At 42.1% G+C, this 25,411-nt stretch overlaps 1 protein-coding gene across 5 annotated transcripts in view; it reads left to right on the plus strand.

The window, feature by feature from the left end:
* Nucleotides 1-25,411, plus strand: part of DSTYK (dual serine/threonine and tyrosine protein kinase) — a 57,981-nt gene that overhangs the window by 12,099 nt on the left and 20,471 nt on the right. For 4 of the 5 annotated variants that reach the window (XR_004645357.1, XM_034767185.1, XM_034767186.1 and 1 more), the window contains exons 2-3: nt 7,298-7,686; nt 21,886-22,549. Coding sequence is in view for 4 of the 5 variants with exons in the window: in XM_034767185.1 (XP_034623076.1) it covers nt 7,298-7,686; nt 21,886-22,549 (1,053 nt within the window). In the remaining variant the exon portion in view is untranslated. Of the gene's footprint in view, nt 1-6,203; nt 6,340-7,297; nt 7,687-21,885; nt 22,550-25,411 lie in introns of those variants that run through there. The other variant, XM_034767188.1, reaches the window with a different exon arrangement.

A 25,411-nucleotide genomic window follows, 5' to 3' on the forward strand; every position in this document is an offset into this window, starting at 1 on the left:
ATAGTTTTACTGTACCCTTTCCTGAAACTCACCTCTCCTGATTGTGATGTTTCACTTAATTTAACATATCAACAGTGGATTAAGGCTCCCATATTCTGCACTTACACATTAAGTTCTATGTTGTAGTAGGAAATTACTAGCAAGGCATGAATTAAACTACCTTTTTGTGCATGTCCTTCACACTCTTACTGTAGCTGTAAGGCTTTTGTCCTGAACTTTTGATGTCCATTTTATTCGTTGACAGTGAGGTTGTCCGTGCTTCTTTTAGAGCTAGAGAACTTAATCTTTCCTGTCCCTACAACCCATTACAAACAATGCATTGTAGCAATTCTCCTTTCTGGCGTAGGGTGCCTTCCACCACGTCTTTTTGTTGGGCACAGTTGCTAGACAATGATGAGAGAGAACTGAGCATGCTGTCTTTGTATTAAACTGTCCCTGGCCAGTCAAGCTAGTTCTAGCACAGGAAACGACTTTATTTTCCAATTCAGTCTTGCAACAACTATTTCTAATTACAAATATTTGATGGAATTAAGAGGACAAGTTTCTTTGGTGTTAAAGAGCAGCAGGTTTGGCATCTGCCCTCTTGAGTTTTATTTCTGGCGTTGAGGGTTAGCCCAAGGTGTTACAGTCTAGCCGCCTGTACGACAGTGACCCTTTGTTGTAAGTGACAAGGGGGTTGTGTGGCTTAATGGCTTGCATGGCGATTGAGACTTTTTTTGTTTAAGGATCTGACTCTAAGCATATGAGTTTAAAGTCTGAGGTGCAAATCAAAAACACTACGTAAAGAGCAGCTTGAAAAGGTGGCGTTATGCCTTCTACTTCTCTCTTCTCCAAAGACATCCTTGAAGCTGGAGGGTCAATTTTGGTTAAGTGCAGAGATACAGTGATGGGGGAAGGGAGAACTCCACCTATCTTTAATCCAGCAATATACTGGAGATGTTGCACTCCTCTTGTCAGTGATAAATGCAAACTCCGTCAGCATTCCCCAACACTTGCAAAACGTGGATGGTTTATAGCCATCAGCCTGTGTGACTAGTGCAGATTGGTTTGTTTTTGTTTTTTCAACTGACTTTGGCAACAGAAATCTGAGAGAAACTTGACCAAAATAGGTAGTGACTTTCCTCCAAACTTCCCTGTTCTTAGGGCTTTTATTCAATATAGAGCATCATCCTGTATGGAGTGTTATAGAAAGCGTATCCCAGAATGCTTTAGAGTTGAACAGGAGAGAAATGGAGATGTAGAAGGGAAGAAAATATCTGCTAGGTTTGGAGAAATATGGTTTAGGACTGTCCCACTCTGAGAACTTTTGGTGGGGCTCTTTGTTCTATGCTCTGCACTGGCTTTACAGTGTTTTTTTAAATTGAGGAATAGGCACTACAGGCCCATGTCTAGGTGTTGGCAGCAGCTGCTGCTGAAGTCTTGTGGTTACATTAGACTCTTGGCTTCCATGTAAAACAAAGCAAGTTTCTAGCCCTCGTGGCTATGAAAAAAGCTTGAAAATGTGACTTAAGTGTAACTGATGCAGGGATGTCTGTCTGGGTCTCCAAACAACCTGAGACGATAGCTCTGAGTGTGGTAAACTGTCCTGTTCATCTCATTGTAAGGTTACCTATATGCAGTGCTCCTGGGGGTGGGTGGGGAGTGCACTACCACTACCCCATCAGGTGAGGCGGTAGATACATCTCACTACAAAATAAAAAAGGACTGTGGCACTGAGTCTGAGACTGGGTCAGCTGAACTCTGCACATGCTACGGAGCTTAAAAAAAAGCAGTGTAGATGTTCAGGTTTAGACTAGAGCGTGGACTAAGAGACCCACCTGGGTTTCAGAACCCAAGTTCCAGCCTGAGCCCAAACATGTCTATACTGCTATTTTTAGCTCTGTAATGTGAATCTGAGTCAGTTGACCTGGGCTCCAAGACTCACTGCCACAAGTTTTTACTGTGGGAGGAGAAGAGTGTAGTGAGTCTGGCCAGTCCATCCTGGCTGCTGGCTTAAGTGTTGTGTCCCGCCCCTGCCTTTTAGGGACAGAGGACTCTTGTTGACAGTAGGAGTGAGGGAGGAAAGGGCTGCCATGCTGTTGCCCCAGCCTCTTGGGTGAAGGTGAACGTGGCAGGGGCTCTACCACTGCTACTCCAGGGCGAGAGGGCAGGTCCGTAGCATGGTGGTGGAACCCCATTTCGTACTGTATCTTGGGGTCCAGGTTATCTTCACTAATAGCTGGCAAGGGTTGAATTAAGACAAAAACATACTTTACATTTAAAGTAGTTAGTCAAGCAAATAATCAGGACTCCATAAACTTCTGGAAGCATCAGCAGAGTTTTTTCTTCCCGAAGTTTCAGCACTCTTGTGAAATGTTGAATAACTGCCATATGCCCTAAGAGGTTCCGTTTATTAACAAAAGGACTGAAAAACCTTTTACAAAGTAGCATATAAGAGACTTGGTCCATAACATTTCTACAATAAACATGTTCACTTGACCTAGATATTTGTAGTAACTCGCAAGCCAAATCTGAAATCCAGTATAGTTCAACATTTTGAACAACATGTTGTATATAATATACAAGATCTTCGAATGGAAGCAGATTCAATTGGGCGCTCCTCTTGGACAAAAAGGCTGAAATGAAATTAAAATTAAAAAAATAAATAAAAACAGGCCCTGCACTTGGAAACAGAAGTGCAGTAGCTTAGAGCATATATTCCCAAGCGCTAGTTCGGCAAGATTCTAGCAGGAATATACTTCAAGTAACTGTTTTTGAGCTTAACAGTATGATGGATAAAGGTTTTGGTTTTTTTTCTATTGAGTTTTTCCCCCTCTCGGGGTCTGGCCTTGTTAGCTCTTGCTGGGTGGACAGGTTGAAACAGATCCATCTGTAACACTGGATTTATCTAGTTTAAGGACTTTCCTCTAACTTAGAGGAGATTGAATGGGGGAAAAGGTCAAACGAAGTATGAACACCAAGTCTGTGTTTTGTTTGACTGGTGCCGTGATGTTGACCACGGGGCCACAAGGCAGGAATCTGAATCCTGGCTTAGCAATTGACATGCTCTGTGACTTTAGGGAAGTCACTTAAACTTTCTGTACCTCAGTTTCCTAATGGGGATGGTTATCCCATCCATCAGACAAGGATGGATTGTGTAGTATTGGAAAGATGGAGAAAATCTATATAATTGCTTAAGGTGCCTATCGTTATAATATTTAGACTACACTAAAGAAACTTTCGGACAGGAATCAAGCTCTCGTCAATTCTCCGATCAAAGATGTCGCTACAGTGATCTATGGCTGTTCCTCCCGCTCACTTCTTAAAGGAATCTTGCAATGTGACCTGAAGTACAGGAATTGGACTCTGCCTGACTCCATGCCACGGTATTCTACTGCTCAAGATTCTTCACTGGGAATGCCCTGTCTGACTTCTCTTGGTAGGCTTTCTGCATGTTCAACCACTTCTAGCTTCCCAAAGACCACGTGGATCAAAATAAGGAAGAGTGGTTGTAATGTGGCTGTGCACCAAGGGCAAAGCCACATTACAAGTAGAGGGTGACGGCACTAGCTTTACTGGTGTTCAAAGACTGAAACATTCCTGGGCAGTGCTGCAAGGGATAAATAAATACTAAGATGAATGGATGAAATTTCTCTCTGATTTTGGATGTTGCTTGCTTTGCTACTGAGAAATCAACAGCTCTCTAGCCTTCACCGTAAGCTAGTTCAGTGTCACGCTTTTGAAATGACTACATGACATTGTAAAACTATTGTAGCTCGTATGGTTTTTTGTTGTTGGGCAATAAAACATACTGTATAACCTGTATAGAAACTCCTGCATTACATCTTGTGGCTTTGGCTGTCCCAGAAGGCAATGTCTTTTCAGGTGACTAGACTATCTTAAATTGCGATTAAAGCCATGAAAGCAAAGCTCTTATCGATGCATTAGATTCTGGTATTACGTCAGTGAAAGCCAGTCTGAGCTGAGTTTGTCCCTAGATGATTAAATCTGTTGTCTAATAACTTTGGAGCATATGCAGCGTGAGCCTACATGGGCCACTAATACAACTGCAGGGCACTTTGTTAGACCTTAATACTTGAAACAGTTTTTATAATGTACATTTGACTTTTTATGCTCCCATTGCGCTTCATTAGTAAGCTGCTAGTGTGAGCCAAGAAACTTGCATTTTCAGTGGAAAGATAAAAATTATAAGGCCATTTGGGAATTGACTGAAGCTCAAGTCAGGATGGCTGGCGAGATAACTGCACTCAAACAGCATGAGTATTCACTGTCTGAATCTGCTCAGGTTTCTAGAAACAGGTGATAAAGTTACCTTGTAATATGATGACTATCCTTCCATTGTTCATAAAAAGAAGGATCTCTAGTACCTTTGTGCACCCATAAAGTGAATATATTGATACATGAACAAACCCAGAATAACATGGAGATGCTTTAATTTTAATAAGTTGCTTCAGCTTTGAAAGGTTTCTTCTTTGCCATTCCTTCCCCAAATTCACTTATGTTCTAAACTGATTTAGCATGTTTGATGCCTGAGCTTGGTGCATTTTGTCATACGACACTACTTATCAGGGTAAAGTTCTTCCTCCTCCTCCACCCCTAACAAGTCTTGTGCATTCATTAATTTCCAGTTTAAGACTAACTCTCGATTGAATTGGATCTCTTATCGCCCCCCTGGACATCAGTAGTTTGTCCTGTTTTGATACGTTCATGGGAATGGGGGTGGAGTAGAAGAAGCTCTGTTCTGCTGTCATAATTGTCTTGGCTCCATGCCGGAGTCTGAAGTGTAAACTCTGTAGTTACTGTCCAGGCAATATGCTGTGCAGAAATGACTGTAGTAAAGGGGCAGTGAGAATTTTATTGACCAGCGTCTCATGCCTTTTACTTCTGCTATCCCTAACTCGTGCTTTCTTTTGCAGTATGAAAAAGCACATCCCTGTGAAGTGTCTTGCCCCTTAATTGCAGAATCTAATTTAAATTTGCCTCTGTTTTGAAAACTTTGTGCATTGATTTTCCCCCCCTCCCCCCATCTCATGGATCTTGGCTCTTTGCTACTGACCACCAGTCTAGCACTCATCTCTTCCCTGTTTCTGTGTGTACTATTGATGCAAGAATCTTAACCTACACAGATCACACTACCTAGAATAATCTTTCTATATATCAATCTTTTCAAATCTCATCCAAAACGTGGGCCAGATTCTGGGCTAGTTTAAATCACTATAGCTCTTTTGAACACAATGGAACTATGCTGCCTTAGCCAGATGAGAATCTGGCCCCATATCAGTTTTCTCAATTTCTTATATCATCTAGAATTTCTCTGTAGTTGGATTTAGCGCAACTCAAAGGTCCTTAAGATGCGGTTTATAGGGCAGACAGTTTTGTCCTATACAATCTCGTACTAACCAGGAATTCAAAAGGGCCAAAACCAGTGTTGAGGAGTAACTCTTCAGTTATGCTGAGCATCTTGTGTTGGCCTTATTGTATAAGTGGGAGCAGACAAAGTTATAGGTTAATGGATCTGCAAAAAGAACGAGGAGTACTTGTGGCACCTTAGAGACTAAGTACTCCTTGTTCTTTTTGCTGATCCTGACTAACACGGCTACCACTCTGAAACCCGTTAATGGATCAGGTATTCAAGTAATAATTCAGACTTCTCAAATGAAAAGGCAAGAGGGTGTGGCAGCAAGAAATGCCACAGCTACTGTGTGGGAGATGCAGATATTTAATAGACAATCTGTAGTGATTTTGATTATAAAGCAGTTTAGACTAAAGTCTTGCTGCAGCTCACTCTCCAACGACAATGCAATATTTACCACTGGCAGCCATGAACAGGGTCTTGCTTACACTGCATCCTGTCTCTTTCAGATGTGAAAGCATTTAATTTCCTTCTTACAGATGTGAAAGCATTTAATTTCCTTCTTACATTTTTGTAATGTACCAATATCTAGCAGTGAGGGAGGCTTTACAGTGGCATTGCTGTAACTTCTTTGATGTTACAGCCAGAATCTTTAGAAATTGTCACTTCCCACGTCAATGAGCCTAGGGTTTGAAGGTGAACAAGCCTGTCTTTCTTGTAACCCTCTTGGATGTGTTACACACTGTCAGGTTATTCTAGTTTGTGGGGCTGGGGGGAACTTCAACCAATTCATTGCTTGTTGGATTTTTTTTTTTTTTTCTAGTGCATGACTCAGAGCATTCTGTTCAAACAGGGCATCACAGCTTGGGAAGCGTTTGCAAAATGCTTAATGGCATTCTTAACTCTGTCACTCCATCTTGTTTTGAAGCCCCAAGATGAAGCACTATTCTAGCACACTTCAGTATCGTACACTACCACCAGTAAATGTAGGTGCCTCTTAGTCATTTCAACCTTCCTAGTTTCCTCCTCTCTCTTCTTAATAGGAAAACCAAGGGGTGGCTTTTAACTTGTTGAGGAAAGACCATTTAAAAACTTATTTTCATATGAAGGATGTCTGGGTGTTGTCTGTCTTCAAGTACTTGCTGTAATACACTGTCAGTTGCTTTGCTCTGAACTCTTCTTTGGGGGTTTATAACAAATCTTGAGGGATACTCTAGAATAAGCTGATCTGTGAATCTCACCTGCTGGGCCAAGGTGAGGGAATATATTGTATGCAGGTGAAGGTAGAAAGAATTTTAAGTCTGGAGGTGGTGGTCTAGCAGTTAAAATAGGGGACCAGGTGCCAGTGCTCCTGGGATGTTGCTCTGGCTGAGTGACTTCCCTCTTAGGACTATTATCCAGCCTACAAAATTGGGGTGGCTAGCCCAGGGATGTTGAGATTTGTTAGTTTCTCTCCTGAGACTGTAGAAGTACAAAATTACAATTACAAAGATCATTTGACGTTTCTAATAGTTGTAACTGTTCATTCAACCACCTCCCCACCCACTCCCCAGGCTTGCCTGGATCTTGTCAAAGTGTTCTCTTAATTCCAATTTAACTTTCTATTCAATTGATTAGTAAATACAGAAAGTGATGAGATCCTTCCTAACGAGACCCTAAATTTCACGAAAATGAAGTGCAATGAACTTCTGCTGTTGGTTTTAATTCAGTACAAGCCCTGAATGGGTGAAATTAGTTTGAAGGTGCAAAACACATGTAAATACTTAGTGTTATTAAACATGAGTGTCTGGCTGGGTTTCTGCTTTGTTCCTTTACAGGGCATGCAACTTTCCGAAAATAATGCTGTGCTGACAATAGATACAGAACTGTAGGGCACGCATTCATAGGGTTGCCTATTGCATATGTTAATCAGCATTCCTAATGCAATCTTTGTTTGAATTCTAGGACAATTGATTTCCTTATCCTTCCCCCACTATGAAGAGGAGTACCTCCAGCTGACAGTGAACTGGCACCCATGCCTTCTAATCCTTGGTCAGAACTGCAATGCCAAATGCCAATTACTAAACATGCTTTTGGGTGAGAAGCTGCTACCCACCACCAAAATAAGCAGTGAGGAGAACTGTAAGAGGCGGCGGATCCGCTTCACACATGGGACACAAACACGGATTAGTCTGGCGCTGCCCGGGCAGTATGAACTGGTGCATATGTTGGCAGCCCATCAAGGGCAATGGGACACAATACCAGAGGAGGACTTGGAAATCCATGGGGACAATGAGGATCCAGCACACCAGATGGCAGAGCTGGAGGTGACGCTGCCTTACTTGCTACTAAAGGTACTGATCAGAGACACACGTGTGGTATTGTCTCTATACTTGTTATATTTAGGCTTATCAGAAGATAGTTTATTGCACATGAAAATGTTAAGATATAAAACAATGTGAAGGAAGCTGGAAGAGGCAATATCTTTCCCCCAGAGAAGCCTGGAAGTGTGGTGGTGATGTAACAGATAGGGTGTGTGTGCATACATATGTTTATTGCCCTAGTCACAAATAGATCACTTTTTTTATTACTACTACCTATCTCAAAAGACCAAATTTAAACAGATGCACCTTAAGCATCTCTTAAACCTGAAGGACTGCAGTCCCAAATACCTTCAGAATCTGCCTCCTGTCCAGAATGACTGTCTTCAAAGTATGACTTGCTGCACACCACTCATGTGTCAACCCTGTGGGCACAGCCTAAGCATTCCACATCCCAGTTCTGTGATGGGACAGAATGACTTGGTGTTCTGTAAGGGCTGAGTACCTTTCGCTCCCAGACAGCAGTGTGAGTTGAGAACTATTGGCATTTCCTAGGCTCAGGTTTTATAACAGAGTGCCAAACCAGTTGAGGCTTTTTTTGGGTGGTAACAACCACAGGTGTATGTTTTTCCTGTTTGGTTAGAGCAGGGAACTGTGAGAGTCTATTCCTAGATTTGTCATAGCCGTGCTGTGACCTTGGGTGAGTCACGTAACCTCTCGAAATATCCTCATCCATAAGATAAAGATAATGCAGTCTTACCTCGGGAGTGTTGAGACTCCACAAATATTTAATAAATGCTTTTAAAGACAAAAGACTCACTGTGGCTTACGTTCAAAAGCATTTACCATATCGCAGTATATTCTTATTCCTAGAACACAATGTGGTGACTGGCAAATAACTGCATTAGGAGATACTGTAGTTTTATATCTACTCAATATCTGATCTGAGAAACAGATCAGATATTAAGATTATCAATGTACATCTACAGAACAATAAAATAAGTCAGCTAAGACAGTAATTTCCGTCAATGAGCTATTGATAACTTACAAACAAGTCTGGTGGGAAGCTGCCTTTCCTCACTTCCAACTCACAACATATATTGTATAAACCAGCCTACAGCTAAAGACAAAATCAGCCCATGAACATTGTTGGGTTTTCTTTTATGACTTTTTCCAATAGCCATGAGTGTTCATGTTGGAAAATGTTGTCGTGGGCATGTGATCATGTGATATCCAGTGGAGTTAAGCTTGAAAGTATTGTCTAGTTTTAAATTAAAATATTTTACTTACTTATTTGGTTAAATTTTTATATAGGTCATCTGAGCACGGTGCCGCTCACAACCCTCTTGCCAATTTCTCATGCAAGTCACAAAGATCTCTTTGTTTGGCTTTGATTATATTTAGGACAAGTTAGATGAAAACAGCCACTCAGATTAACTTGAAAAGGATGGCGAAGTAAGGAGACCTCTTCTAGCGGAAGAGGGAGTTGCGGGGTGGGGGTTACTGCTAGCCTCAACTTGGGTTGAAGGCTTTTTTTAAAAGACGAAATTTCATGAGACTAAAAGCAGGGAAGATCAAACGTCTAAGAGTATTTATTTAATACACTGCAGCAGTGGGAGACTTTGTTAATGTAGATAAGGATCAGTTGACTAGGGATAGCTTTCTGTCCGTGTCAAATTATCGGGGCCTGGTCCGGGCCGGCCTTAGGGAAAATGGCACCCTGGGCCCCGCTGCCTCCAGCCAGTGCTTAATTTGCATTGAAAGAGGTACTGGGGCTGAGCCAAAGCACAAATTAAGCACTGGCTGGGAACTCTCCAGCCTCCCATCTCTCAAGATGGCATACCAGAGAACTGCCAAGTGACCAGAAACTTATCGTACTGTCACATTCTGTGATTTGGGCAAAAAAATAGTTCAAAACGCTATACAGATCTTTCTGTACATTGTAAAAGATGTCACTTTGTAGAGTTTGTTTCTTATGTCTGCTCTGTCTGGCTAGTTGAATACAATGCCATGAGAGAGGATCATTTCTAGATCAGCTTTCCCTCTTGCTGGTCTGTTACAGATTTAATAATTTAAAACAAATCGACTTATTTTACCTGTTTTATTTTTTGTATTTGTAATTTTAAGTGATCTAAAAGAGAAGTACACTGTTCTGCACATTCCAGTAAAATAGGACGGACACTGCATCATCAACTATAGGAATTTCCACTATCCGTAGCTCTGGAATTGGAGTCTCAAGATATTAAGGCTTAAAAAACATATTCACAATAACCAGTCAAACAGAATACAGAACATGCAGTGCTTGCTTCACCAGGGTTCTGTTCTTACAATTGTATAATTTAGCTACCACTTAGCAACTTTCTATGTTAGCTAAAATGTATAAAGTGCAAAAACCATGGCATAAAGGGATATACATTTTGGACTTTGACTTTACATTGTCTGCTATTAAACAGTGTTTACAAAAATAATAATTTGATTAGGCTAATAAATATTGCAAAAGTGGATCCCAGTGCTTATTCAGAAGAAATTACCTTTATTAGGAATTAATTTTTAGGGAAATTCCTCCTGTGCAAACCCATGTGTTCTAGCTTTAATAACATTTTACATCTGCAGTGTGTCTCAGAATCAGCAAGAAAAACATGCTTTCTCTCCCAACACATGGTGTATACAGGAGTCTGCCATATGTGATTATACTTCAGGATACAAAGACTGTATGGTAGAACATACAATCGTTCTTTATTCCTCTTGACAGCAGCAAAACTTAAACACGTTTGCAGGCAAAGCAACACAAATATAGTGCTGCTCCAAAACTCGGAACTACTGAGCGACAGCGGGAGCTGGGGACAGATCTTGCAAGCTTCATGAGTTCAGTGGGATTAAGTGTATGAGTAAGGGCTCCTTGAAGATTAAAGGTTTCAGGATCAAATCTTTTGCTCCCACTGATCCGTTTTTGCATGCTCCCAAGAAAAAAGTAAGGGAAGGAGAGAACCCAGGCAGACAGATGGGGAGAGGGAGCCATCTTGTGCTAGTGCAGAGAAGCTGAGACATGGTAGTCTCTGATAAAAAATTTGAGTGTGATTATTTTTCCCCCCCCCCCCCCCCCCAGGCATCTAATCTGAGAGGTATATCTGAAATTTGTAAAATATATTAACAATAATAACGAATAACCCTTTCTCCCATAAGACCTGCACTCCTCTCCTGCACCCCCTTCTCCCCTAACCTCTTCTGTGCCCACATAGAATCAGAATCATCTCCTCAATCAGCTCCTGGAGTATTCTAGGATGCATTTCATCAGGCCCTAGTGACTTGACATCTAATTTGTCTAAGTAATTTTTAACTTGTTCTTTCCCTATTTTAGCCTCTGATCCTACCTCATTTTCACTGGCATTCACTAAGTTAGACATCCAATCACCACCAACCTTCTTGGTGAAACAAAGTAGTCATTAAGCACCTTTGCCATTTCCACATTTTCTGTTATTCTCCCCCCCCCCCCCCCCCCATTGGGTAATGGACTAACCAGTTTGATCTTGGTTGGTGCCTTGGCCTTTCTGATTTTGTCCCTACATACTTGTGTTATTGTTTATATTCATCCTTTGTAATTTGACCTAGTTTCCACTTCTTGCAGGACTCTTCTTTAATTTTTAGATCATTGAAGATCTGGGTAAGCCAGGGTGGTTTCTTGCCATACTTCCTATCTTTCCTACACAGTGGGATAGTTTGCTCTCGTGCCCTTAATGTCTCTTTTTGAAAAACTGCTAATTGTCTTCAGTTTTTTCCCCTTAGACTTGCTTCCCATGGGATCTTACCTACCAACTCCTTGAGTTTGCTAAAATCTGCCTTCTTGAAATCCATTATCTTTATTTTGCTGTTTTCCCTCCTAGCATTCCTTAGAATCATTAACTTGATCGTTTCATGATCACTTTCACCCAAGCTGCCTTCCACTTTCAAAATTCTCAGCCAGTTCCTGTCTATTTGTCAAAATCCAATCTAGAACAGCTTCTCCCCTAGTAGCTTCCTCCACTTTCTGAAATAAATGGTCTCCATCAAGTTCTTGGAATGTATTGAATAATCTGTGTCCTGCTGTGTTTTCCCAATAGATGTCTGAGTAGTTGAAGTCCCCCGTCACCACCAAGTCCTGTGCTTTGGATAATTGTTACTCTTTTAAAGAGAACCTCAACCACATGAGGATATGGACCTGGACACACAGCACCTGACGTTGCTGCTCACACACACCCCAGCCCCCTGGGGGCGGGGGTTGCAGAGGAACATTTGGGGGTGTGTGTGAACAGGAACACCAGGTGCTCTGTGCATCACTGCTCACCCTCCTCCCCAAAACATTCCTCCTTAGGGAGGAAGCAGAGAGAAATCTGGGTGTCCCCCACATGTCTCCTCTGAGTTTTGGGGGTAATGCCCCCTACTTTTCCAAACTCCACCTATGTGTGGCGCTCCCCACTGTCACTCACTCCTCTGGGTGCTCCCCTGTCCACCGGCAGTGTGCATCTCTGCACTGTGCCTAGTGTCCCCTGACCACAGTGCCCTAGGTGGTAGCCCACGTCACTGGTCCTGCCTGGAGTACCTAGAGGGCTTTCTGAAATTCTTCAACCATTGCTCTAGCTTTGGTGGGCATGTTGAGCAGACTAGAGCCACACTGAGCAGAGGCAAGTGTAACAGTGGTAAAATGCCTGCTGGTGATAGACAGTAGTGCTGGCACATTATTAGAGCAATAAGAGGATTTACAAGAACACTTAAAATAGACATAAGCCCTAATCTGCACCTCTGTAGCATGGCTCTTGCCAAGAAATTCCTGCTTACTTGGACTAGAGAACCAAAGCTAGTGAGCTGCTAGTAACAGTTGCATGCTGGGGGAGATCATGACTTTAAAGCGTAGGTGTCCACACTATGGTTACTTTTTACCAGAGGCACGGAGCGTCCCAGTTCCTGTTGACACCCACTGAGCTGAAGGAGCCCAACACTTTTTTTGAAAAATCAAGTTGCAAATATACCCTCGCTGTAGCTGCTGCCGATGCTATTCCTGATGGTCTCATTTTTATTTTATTTATAATTAAACTCCTTCCTCCATTAACAGTGTGTTTTTTTTATCTAGATTGGCACAAAGATCTGTAAGCACCAAATATTTTGTTAGTGACACCATCTCCCCCTTACTAGAGTCACCTGAAGAAACATTGTGCTACTATTCTCTAAAAAATTAGAATGGGCTTGACTGTGGCGTTGCCTTATGGACTCTGAACGCTTGCTTACTAGACCTATATTTGAATTCAGTAGAACTTGTTCTGTATCTGACTTGGATATTTCTCATAATGGTCCTAACCTCTAATTCTGTCTCTTAAAACGTTTACCAATAGAATTCAGTCTTGATCCTGGAAATGCTGACACATCTATTGCTTGTAATGGATGTTGTGTGGGTTTAAAAAAATCTGGGCAAGATGTTTAATTACATAGGCAGGTTTGGACTGGGCACTTAAACCATGTCTGTTTCACTTTTCTATAAAGAACAAAGTGGATCTTAAGCAACAGTACATCATAGAAGGTTCTGTAAGGCTCTGTAGGAACACAGCAGATCTGGAGCATTATGCAGTCAGCACATGTTAAACAGCCTTAATGTGTTAACCTATAGCTTGACAATCTTTGGTGTTTAGGATAGGATTTGCTACCTTTTTCTGGGTTACTAAAGGATATACTAGCTGAAATAAACATCTTGCTTCACAGAAAGAAGAGCCAGGAATCTGACTCTATATGGGTATGGTGGTTTGGGAGCACAATTCTGTGCTGGCAGGTATATTTGCTCTTAGGCATATTTATAATGTAACTGGTCCCCAAAAAAACCCACATTTGGCAAAGCTATTCTACTCCTTGGGGATCACTTGTACAAAGGAATGCATCCGAATCACGGAGGAATAATCAATGTAACCAGACAGATTTATGGTGAAAGTAAACACTTGTTAATTTTGCTGAATCAATAGTGCTTAGAGGTTCCAACTGAGATCTCTGAAATATTGTGCATCCCAAGGAAAACCATTAGACAACTAAAAAGCACAGACTGAAACTTCCTTTTATACCCTAGATCACAGATCAGTCTTGCTTTGTGCTTTACTCTTAGTGGGGTGATTTTCTTATCTTTTGAATGCAGGTGGAGTCTGAGGCTTGTAGGTGCTTACAGGAAATTCCCAATAAAAATGTAAGGAAACAGTACTTGCCACATGCGGTCAATACTTTCAGTTTTATCTCTTTATCTCGGGTAACAAAAGTAGGTGGGTCAGTAACTTCATTGAATTGGCTTTGCTACTGCTGCTTGTGCACCAATGCAATGCTGTTACGTTTGAATTCTCCTCACCATTTGTCCGTTACAGGTGGCAAAGAATGACTGCCTATCCATTTGGTGTTGGTTGTAAAGAACATTCTACGCAAAGGCCCTGAAGTATACGTTGGTTTCCTGTCTTGTTTCTGAGACCAGTTAAAATGTTTGGTTTTGACTTTCTGTGTAAAACCCTAAGGGGATGTCTACACGGCAAAGAAAGACCCTTGGTGGCAAGTCTCAGAGCCTGTGTCAACTGACTCAGGCTCATGCTACAGGGCTAAAAATAGCAGTGTAGAAGACATTTTGGGTTGGGCTGGAGCGTGGGGTCTCAAACCCAGCAGTGGGAAGGGGTCTTTGAGTCCAGGGTCCAGCCCGAATATCTACGCTGCTATTTTTAGCCTTGTACCCAAGCCCAAATCAGTTGACTTGGGCTCTGAGACTTGCTGCCACGTTACCTTTTGCAGTGTAGATGTACTCTATATGGCTGGATTCTGGCTCAGCCTTTCCTCCAAACCACAATCTAGCACTGCTGCATTAAGCTTGACTGAGGTGCTTTTGCTGAGCACCAGAATTAAATGTCTGAGAGCTGTTCTGTTTAGGTCTGACCTGGGTTCAGTGCTAGAGGTAGGGTATTCTCAGAAGTACAATCACTGTGAAATTCATATTTCCTTCCACCCGTATCCAATTAGAACTAGAATCTGGGTCTTGTGCTATGCTCTGAATGTCACTACTTTCAGTTTTTTTGCTGGCTTAGAGTGATCTCTCTCGATGGGGCAGGTTCTGTGGCTTTTGCAGTAGGGTAAGAAGAGTCTAGTGTTAAACACCGTTCAAACTGTTTCGTATCTCTTGAGTGTTATCTGTAAACTTTTTTAATTGGCCCTTTTACTGATGGAAGAACACAAACTTTCCATAGTGGAGCAGGATTCCTATTAATGACACAGACGGTCTTTATCCAAAGAAACAAAGTAGCATGGACAGCTTGTATTTGCAAAGGGTGCTGTCACAGAGTGTTACTGTCAGTTTTAGTTTAGGGTGCTGGCCTGGGACTCAAAGTTCTGGGTTCAATTCCCTAATCTGCCATATGCTTAGTGTTACCTTGAGCAAATCATTTAATTTCTTGATGCCTGAAGTCTGTGTTCAATGAGGATAATAGTACTTTCCTACCTCATAGGGGTGTTGAGGGTAAAAGTATCAAAGATGGTGAGGTGCTCTGGGCGTATAAATACCTCAGATTTATAGCACAGTTGTGTAATTTGTCCCTAGCAGCATCTGATTTATTCACCTAGTGATTGCATTGATTGTTTGTGCTCCGTGGTGGATCTGTTCTTGGAATCAGAAGAGTACTGGACTTGAAATACTGAATTGAGACTTCGAGTGGATTATGCTTAGTGAGACTCAACAGCAAAAGCTTGGTTAACAAAGGATCTCCTCTGAGCACCTCTAACTACAAAAGTCTTTCCCCCAATAAATGGAAAATGAAACTGTCCCAGGTCTAATAATCTGGGGTAGGGTCATTTTGGAAGCAGCAAATGAGTCTCATTCTTAGATGAATAGGAGGCAGGTATATGAGAATATGGCAATCCTCTGCCAATTTTTATCCTAAAGTACAAGGTAACTGGCTGTGTCCCTGAAGATCTTTATCCCGGTGCAATAAGCTATTTAATTGTTTCTCTTCTTCATTATGTATTGTCTATAGTGTTTTTCCTTTTACCTGTATTTATTATTTATTTAGTACTGGGGCTAACTTCTGCCCTTGAATAGAGACATACAGAATTTAGTCCATAGAAATATGCATAGGCTGTCAGAGTGAGAGGAGAATGGAATGCCTTTTTCCTAATTGGCTATTTTGTATTGCAGTTCTTATTGAATAGGTGCTGTCAACATATGTTGGGCAATATTCGCTCAAGAAGCAGAATTGTAACCCAGATAGTTGTGGAGTTGGTGTTTAGGTCTCCAAGTGTTCAGTAAGTCTTGATTTTAGACAGGGTTTTAACTTTGGGAAAACATAGATGTAATTATTTGACAGTAATGTATTTGAAGCTTTTGGCAGATACAGCAGCGCATACTTACTGGGAGCTCTAATTTAGTGAGAACTGCTTAAGGTTCCAAGATATTTCCATAGGTGTACATGCTGCAGGGCACATACAAGAAGACTAGATTGCTGCCTTGAAGAGTTTGTAATCCAAGTTTAAGAACATACAACCGAATAGCATATGGAAATATTCAGAGAAGTGCCGTAAATTGGGGTAAATTACCTCATTTGTTTGCTTCTACTAATGTTGCCGGAAAACCCTACAAGGTCTCTGCTAAAACAAGGACCAGTTGCTCGCACTGCATTTCTTCTCCCCCCCCCGCCCGCCCTTCCCCCCCCCCCGTCTCCTAGAGACAGTACTAGCTTCCTCCTTTGTTTATAGTCATCCATGTGAGTCATCTTTCAATGTGAATATTGCAGAATTGCCCATCCAATTTTTCTTTAATTTGTACTCTTGTTTAGCTACAGGCTTGGGAGTCCCATGACAGGCTTAGTTTAGCAGGCAAACTGCTGGCAAGACTTTTTTCCCCTCACCCTTTAAAAAAAAAAAAGGGGGGGGGGGTGGAGAGACTACTCTACTCAAGTCTTTCACTTGACTAAAAATTTAGTCATGTATTTCTCCCCCACCCACTCTGAGCTCAGAGTGGTTCCTTCAGGTGCACAGTGAAGATCTCACTTATGCCTTCACTTCTGGATTATTTGGGAGAAATTTTGAACTCTTAATAAAGTAGCATCCAGAATTGTAATCCTTTCAGCCACACCCAAAGGGGCATATTTAACTCTTCATCAAATGTAAAGGAAGTTTTGTTTCAGAGCTGGCCCTTCATTGTAAGTTTTTAGTATTGGCATTTCCAAGTTGCAGTGCCAACCAGTGGCGCACCAGGATGCAGGACACCTAGGAGCAATCCATTTAAAGCACTGGGCAACTAGGCACTCGCTAAATGGAAGCTGTAAAAATGCATGCATCATGATTAGCTAGTTAAAATTGAGCTGTAACTTATTCTTTCGCTTTTGTTAGCAGAATTGTTTTGTGCCTCCTCTTTTTTTTTTTTTCCCCCCCTCTTTAAATAGGAAACTACTACTATTGGAAACAAATAATACTGAAATAATGCTGACTAGGTGAATGTTTACTCGAAAGCTCAAAGGGCTATGCATATAGTAAAATCATGCTTAAATTAAATCTAAGGCTGAATCAACCCCCTGTGGACAAAGGCAAGGTATCCTACCTAGGGCTTCTTGAATACCCCAAAGGGTGACAGTATTTTTGCTGCCTTGCACCTCTTTATCAAAGGCTCTGAAAGCATCTCACAGATATCAGAACTGTCTGATTAACCCTCTATATGTGAGTAATTTGCATCCATTAGAGTGAGATTTGGCTTCAATACAGAGGTAGAAAATGAGCTGTACCGACAATCTCATCTCCTCCTCCAGCACTTCACCTCCTGTGTAAATAATCTAATTGTCCAAATAAAGGTCTAGACTGAACAAGTGAAAGTGAATCTTAAACTGCATCCTTAAAACTGCTCAGCTCTAGGGCCACCAGCCCTCCTCCCACAGCTCAACTCTGAAGATTGAGCCTAAGAAGCTACTTCAATTTTAAAAGAAGGAATGTTTCTCACCTTTGCCTAGTTCTTGTGTTTCATTGTGACTTTTCATGGTCTAATGCAATACTGATTGGGTTTCCAACACTGCAGGGCAATACTGAAATTCAAAAACTTTTCACATTTATATGGATGTTAAATTTTGTTTCTTGTTGTTTTGTAGTTAAAAAGAGAGATGCTTTTTCTTGGGCCTCTACTGCTGGAGTGTTTTTATTTCTCATCTCAGGGAGCACTTCACCCCTAGCAAAAATCTCTAGGAACATTTTAAAGGAGACTCCTAGAGTCTCAGATTCTGTGGAAATGAGTGACATGTCCTCCACTTGGTTCCACAGCAGAGAAACTAACTGGGATACTTTGCTCATGTCTTTTAAAGACAACACCATTAAATCAAATTGAAATAGTTTTGCCTGGCTATATAAATGCATTTCCAGTTAATTTAAAATTAAATCTTTTTTTCCTTTCTAAAAGGGTGATACTGTACATTAGTCAGTTATTTGTAGCACAAGCCCGGGGCTGTGGGGCAGTTCATGTAATGAACTATGTCTGTAAACATGAAAACTGGGGATCTGTATTTCTGAGATTGGAGAACCTTGGAGTTGCAATCAAAGAAACTGAAGTTCTTACTGTGAAGCTTTCTCCAAAGAATTTCACGAGTGCATCTGGATTTTTACATGCAGTTCTGCCACTGGCTTCTCCAGCAGTCTGCATACTGTGCCAAACTCTGATGTTGGAATGGAAACCTAAGGATCTGTTAACATTTCTTCTTAGTTGAATCTCCAGGAAAAAAATAAAGTACTTGCATGAGAGGATCTCTGTGATAGCTCTACATCTGGTCTAGACACCTAAGGGACTTTGATACTGCAAGAATGGTAGCCAATAGCAGAATCTTGAGGAACAGCACTGATTTGTTTAAGATGCCTTCCTAATGTTCTTTCTTGGCTGTGAAATCTTACTGGTTGCACTGTAAACCAAAATGCCAAAAATTGTATTTAGAATGTTGATACTGTACTTGTACCCAATGTCTAAATGGTATGAAGATTGCAGACTCATCCCACCCGAATGACACTGTTGCTGTCATCACCATCAGTACATACTTAACAGCTCATCAATTGTCATCAGCCCCTTCCAAATGACCAAATGGTAAGTAATTCACTAACAACCAGAAATCGATTTTAAGAGCCCTTTATTTCAAAATAAATGGCTTCGTTGTGTGGACGGGTGCAAGGTTAATTCAATTTAACGCTGCTAAATCCAAATTAAAGTCATAGTGTAGACCAGGCCTAGGAAGTGAGTTCCAGTCTTGGACACTGACTCACTCTGACCTTGGGCAATTCACTTAATTCAGTACCTCAGTTTCCCAATCATTGAAATGGTGTGAATACTTGACTGCCTCAAATTGTTGATTCTCATTTGTAGAGTATTTTGAATCAGGAAAAAACTAATCTGTAAATGTTAAGTACATATATCTCCCTTTCCAATTCATCAAGCCATTTCTCCCATATGAAAACTTAGCTCTATAGCACTTGAGAAAAGAAGGCAAGTATCTCAGTGACAGAGGAGAGGATAAGTGACTGGCCCAAGTGTGACTTGTTTAATTCTTACTGTGTTGCAATGCTTATTGATGTCCATATGCAACATTCACTGGGCATTATGTCAGTAATCAAAGTATTACAGTTCTGACCAACCTCTAGACAGCTATTGGTGCAGTCATTTGGGCAATTACTCCACAGGGCAGGCATTCTCCTGGAGCCTTTCCATCTATGAGCAGTGTGGGAACACCATTTGTAGCTTTAAAAATATGTGGTCTAGCTCTGTAAAGTTATACCCTATATGAATTTTATCTGTAGCTAATAATGCAGCCTCCTAACTGTATTTAACTCCTATTCAGGTGGTAGAGTCCCAGAGCCACGCCAAAAACTGAACTCTTACCTTTCCAGCTGAAATGTTCAATGCTTGAATCACTCATTAGAAACATAGGATATGACTGGCAACTTAGGTGTGCCAGTTTGAACTTGGGTATTTCTTCTAGCAGTGGCCAGTGCCGCTTTCACCATAGGCAGGTGAAGAGCCTACAAATGAGTATATTGTGGGAAGGATGAGGGACAAGTTCACTACTGGAAGTGCCAGGAAGTTAACTTGTTCTTCTTCTTGGCTTGCATATCAACAAACTTGGGCAGTTTATATTGTCATCGTATTTAACCCCACTGTTATAAAGGTCACTTAGCCATTTTCATTTATGCAATAACTACAGGTTGTAGTAGCTAGCAGTGGATAGGAGTCTATTCAGGGCATTAACGGTGTGCTTGGAATACACGCTGAAAGTTGAAAAGAGGCTTGATGCAGGATTTTTCATGACTTGTTGATCCTGTATGGCTCAGACACTTACAACTGGTCTAAAGAGGACCAGTACAAATAACTGCAAAATGGATCAAAGAACTTCTTGAAGCTTCTAGCCAGAAAATGTAAAAGCTCTCCTGCATGTCCCCACACAACCTAAAATTTACCTGACTGGCTGCTTGCATGTGTTTGTGATGTGCGGTTGTATTTGTTTTTGCACCTGGGAGAGGGGCTAGCAACTTTTTTGTTTCCCCCCCGTGGTAAAACTAATGGACAATCCCTGATTTTTCTGTTACGGTCCTTAAAGATTTGGTTCGAGGTCAACAAACAAAGGAATGAGTGAAGCTAGTTAAAGATTTTCCATTCCTTTTGCCAAAGGTATAAATACAGAAGGCATCTGCTCTTAACACTAACTCAGTCATTGATCAGACTCTTTGAGCGCTTAAACTGTTTTATAGCCACCTGTTGGCCAAATAAGGTAAACAAATGTGGCTGCAACATAGCCTTAAATGAAAAGCAAACTTTGGTAGTAAGTCGTGTCTTCTTTTTAAAATTAGCCTGAGGATGTTGGCATCTTGGACAAGCTTCTTGAGAGGTAGCATGGAGGCCTGAATGGTGGTGATGGTGGAAATGATTATAGAATAGCCTTTTCTCTAGGTCTGTGGGTTGGGAACCCAGAGTGGGTCATGACCCTGTTTTAATGGGATCGCCAGGGCTGGCGTTAGACTTGCTGGGGCCAAAGCCTGAGCCCCACCACCTGGGGCCAAAGCCGAAGCCTGAGGGCTTCAGCCCTGGGTGGCAAGTCTCAGGTTACAAGCCCACCCCACCTGGATCTAAAGCCCTTGAGCTTCAGCTTTGATCCCACCTCACCTAGTCCCGCCTGGGGTGGCGGGACTCTAGCAGGCTCAAGCTTTGTTCCCCGCTCCTGGGGGTCATGTAGTAATTTTTGTTGTCAGAAGGGGGTCACGGTGCAATGAAGTTTGAGAACCCCCCCGCTCTAGTAACTAATTCAGATCCAGTTCTGTGCAGTAGTGAATGAAAGCCACCTCAGTGTGATAACTTTGCATTAGTGTATGTATAACAAGTTTGTTGATGCAATTGAATTTCTAGTGTCCAGAAATATCTGCACACTAACTGCCCTTTGTTGGCAGTCTAGAAATGGACCGAGAACTGAATAGGCCAGGGAGGCTGAACTCTCTTCTGGCCCTAAATGGGGGTTTTTCAAGACAGGGTTGAGTCATGCCAGTGGATAGCAGAGAAAATATAGCACAAGTTTCCCATAGCTATTCTTGTGTTGCGGATCAACTGATTTCATTCTCTAGGCTGGCAGTGTGCTCTCACTAATTCCTGTCCTAAAAATCATCATAGTATTTTAGAAAACCTTCAATGCTGAATCACAAAAACATGGCTCTTGTGACTTCAGTAGCTTTAGCTGGTCTGAAGCATTCTAGCCATATCTCAGCGAGACGCAATGAGGAAAAATTCTAAATGAAGTGACTCAAGTGAAAAGTCTGACATATTGAAGTGAGCTAGGATATATTCTCAGTTCTCCATTTTTCACAATGAAAGTGAAATAAAAGTCAGCTCTTGCAAGACAGAGAGAGGCTTGAGGTCTAAAATAAGACCATGGATCCTATACTGCCATGTGAAACTTGGGCGGGATTTGAACCTTGTTTGCTGATTCCAAGGCTTCATTGTCTAGTATTGCTGTAGACACCCAAAAGGATGAGAAATGAGCCTTGAATAATGACTTTTATAGGCTAATACAAGGATCTGGGAGAAGCTCCAATCAGCCCAGTGGACTCATGGGAATTGCATGTTTAGACCATGAAATGGGTCCCACCACAGGGATGAACTTTTAGTGGGGAGAGGGAAGTTGGGAGAGTTACTAGCAGGGTTAATTGCTAAAACTTCAATGTGGTGATCTCCTTTTTTTACTCTTTCAGGAGGTGGACATTGTGGTAGCCCCATGTCGGGGATTCCAGTCTGCTGAGGTCACCTTGGGAGAGTACGTGAACCATGTCTTGCCTGTCGTCACCTTTGCCATCAGTGAGGCTAAACTGTCAGCATCTGATGAAAACGAACTGCGGGAAATCCAAGAGAAATTCTCTTTGCCTGTTTTCTTTTGCAAAGTGCCAGAGTCAGAGGCTGAACTGATCTCTCCCAAAAAGGCTGAGAATGAGAAGTCATCCCTCTACTGTCAGCTGATGGACCTAGACTACCTGAGTACCAACCACTGCAGCTGTGGGGCCCCTAGTTCTGATGCCAAAGCCCAGAGCATGCTGGTGGAGCAATTTGAGAAATTCCGTCTCCTGAGCACTTTCTCCAGACAGGTGCTGCAGAAGCACCTGGTGGATGTAGCTACCATCCTGAACATGGTGCACTGCCGCTGCCTGGACATCTTCATCAACCAGGCTTTTGACATGCAACGAGATTTGCAGATCACCCCAAAACGGCTGGAGTACACGCGCAAGAAGGAGAATGAGCTCTATGAGTCTCTGATGGGTATTGCCAATCGCAAGCAGGAGGAGATGAAGGACATGATCATAGAGACTCTCAACAACATGAAAGAGGAGCTGCTGGAAGATGCTGCTAACATGGAATTCAAAGGTAATCTCTGGTAAGAGGAGAGAGATGGGCAGATATCTGAGGATGACTGAATTTATAAGCCCCTCCACAAACTTTGCTTCCTGGGCCAATGTAAATCAGGATCAGACGAGGTCTACCTTCCTGCATGACCTCTTCTGCGTCATCTAATCTGTAAAACAATCAACTGGTAGAGTCTGCTACACTGGACTGTTTTCTCTAAGCAGATCACTGAAGTAGGTCTGAGCACACCACTAGACCAGGAATGCCTGACTTCTAATTAAGTCTGACAGTGATTCATGCTGCGTAGACCAGAATAGGCTACTTAGGCCTAGCCTACACTAAAAAGTTAGGTTGACCCAGCTACATCGTTGAGGGGGTGTGAAAAATCCATGCCTGTGAGCAACGTAGCGAAGCAGATCTAGACAGTGCTAGGTTGATGGAAGAATTTTTCCAATCTTCTGCTTCTCAGGGCGGTGGATTATCTATGCTGACAAGAGAGCCCCTCCCATCTGTGTAGGCAGTGGCTACACTGAAACATTACAGCAGTACTGGAGTTGTATCGCTGTCCTGTTTCAAGTGTGCACAAGCCCTTGTGGGAAACAGTAATTGCCTACATTAGTGGTGGGAAAATGATTGATTGTGAGTAGTCAGAACTGGATAATCAACTTTTTTCAGCAAAAAAATGGAGGCTTGTGGTATCAAAACATTTTGGAAATTCATGTTGACTTTGTCAAATTGTTGGTCATAGAGCCTCATTTTTTTTCAGAATTTTTTTAGAGCACTTCTCACTTTGACACCTTTGAATCTGCTTTTCTAGAAACTTATTTTTATACTATTAAAGGAACTAAAAAATATTCTAAAATAGAAACATTTTGCTTGCCTCCCCCGCCCCCCCAATATTTTTGCCAAAAAATAAAAAAACCAAAACCCCTTCATTTTGGTTCAGCTCAACCAATCTTTTTAATTGTCAGTGGACTGAAATATTGCTAATTTGCCTAGCTGTAGTTGTGAGGACTGTAAATCTCTAAAAGAAAACTGTGGAGTGCAAGACTCTACCCCGCACTCCTAGAATTTAAAGTCCCTTTTCTTTTTCTTTCACAGTTGATGACTTAAACAGCTTTACAGTATTGAACCTTCTAAAATAAAATACTTCTATATAGATGCCTGGTTACCCTTCTGCTATCTTTGTTTCCTGCTGACCTCTAGGCAGTCATCTGGTGGTGCATCAGAAAGCATGGGTTATTGCCCAAAAGTCTATTTGGCATGCTCAACACATGGAAGAAGGCAAGGACACGTGGTGTGGGTTTTAACCAGGCTACAGTTTTATTAGTCAAATTACATCCAAAGTTCCCATCCGGGACAGTCCAGTGCAGTCACTTGCACCACATTGATCCTTTGTCAATTTGTGGGTTGCTCCTACTGTAAGGGAGCCAGTCATCACACTAGAAGGTTCTCAGGGCACCTCCAGCTGCCCACTATCATCCTTTTTTGGCAGTTGAGGTGACAGGTGACCTCGACAGCCAAACAGCACTGCCATGAAGTGCAGTGGTGGGGCACTTGCCCCTTGGTAATATCCCAGCCCTTGGTTTGCATTTGACCCGGGGTGGGGATGAGGAAATAGAGACGTTGCCCCATCTCACAAGGCGATATCTTTCGGATGCCCACTAATATGTTACTGCTTTGGGTCTGGAGCCTAAATCAGAGAATTCCTGCACGGCGCACCTTCCAAAAGTTGCAACAGCTAAACAATTCTCACATAGGTTCTAACGGTGACCTCCAGGAGCAGGAGAATCCCAGCTCTCCTGTTGCCCAAAAATCCAACCTCTGGGTCTCTCTGTGAGGAAGGTGAAAATCCCAAACAATCTTGGTCAATCGGGTGGAATGGGGAGAAATTCTTTCCCATCCCCAAAGTGGCAATAGCATAGCCCACAGTGCCCTAATAAGGAAGGGTTGGGGTGGGCTGATTGTTGGGAATTCGTAAACAGGAAGTGGCCCTGAGCACAGGTCTCCAAATCCTGCACAACCTCCACCCCACCCTGGAAGTTGTATGTGGGCAGGAAATCTCACTGTCCTTTTTGCCTTCTCCCATTGTGGAAACGACCAAGCTCAATCCTGGCTAGGCTTGGGGCCCTCTTTTGGGAAGAGCTAGCAAAACCTGCTCTGTTCTTGCCAGCTGAATGCCATGGGTTGTCTTTTGCTTTTGAAGATGCGTGGCATCCCAATGTACTTCCCAATGAGGTGTAACGTCTGTTGATAGCTTTTGAGCTCCAGGAGAGAGGGGTTTATTAACTGTTGTGAATGGTTAAACTTTAAGTAACTTAGTCTCTCTGAGTCTTTTGGTCTGGGGCACTAGACAGTCCCATGATTAGCAACAAATGGGTGCTTTGATGTGGCCGGTTTTATAAAACTTTCTCTTGCTTGTCACGCAATGGTTTGCGATAACTTTTGGTTCTTCAGGAAGGAACGTTGAGATGGAAATGCACTTTGAAGTGACATGAAGGCTTTCTGCTTGAAACGAAATTGAAAATAGCTTTCGGCTGTAAGGTTGGAGGAAGTAGTTTGCTTTTCTTTACATTCAAAAGGCGCAGAGTACTCTAAGGAGGCTTCTAAATCTCTAGACTTGCACTTCAATTTTAAAACTGGAAAACAAATGCGTGCAGCCCTCTAGGAGAGATGGAGGGTGTAGAATAGAGCACCCGCTACAAAGTAGCGAATGAGCAAGTGGAATACCATGTATCCAGATTTTTGTCTCTGGAGTGCGGAGACACTCATTAGTAGGGAGGGAGGGAGAAGGATTGTTCTGTGACTTAAAATGTTTGCTTTGTATCATTCACGTAAGTACAGCCATAATCACTAAGAGTTGGTCTACACTGCAGTGTTGGT

Source organism: Trachemys scripta, chromosome 4 (genome assembly GCF_013100865.1).
Source record: "Trachemys scripta elegans isolate TJP31775 chromosome 4, CAS_Tse_1.0, whole genome shotgun sequence".
NCBI classification, from domain to species: domain Eukaryota; kingdom Metazoa; phylum Chordata; order Testudines; family Emydidae; genus Trachemys; species Trachemys scripta.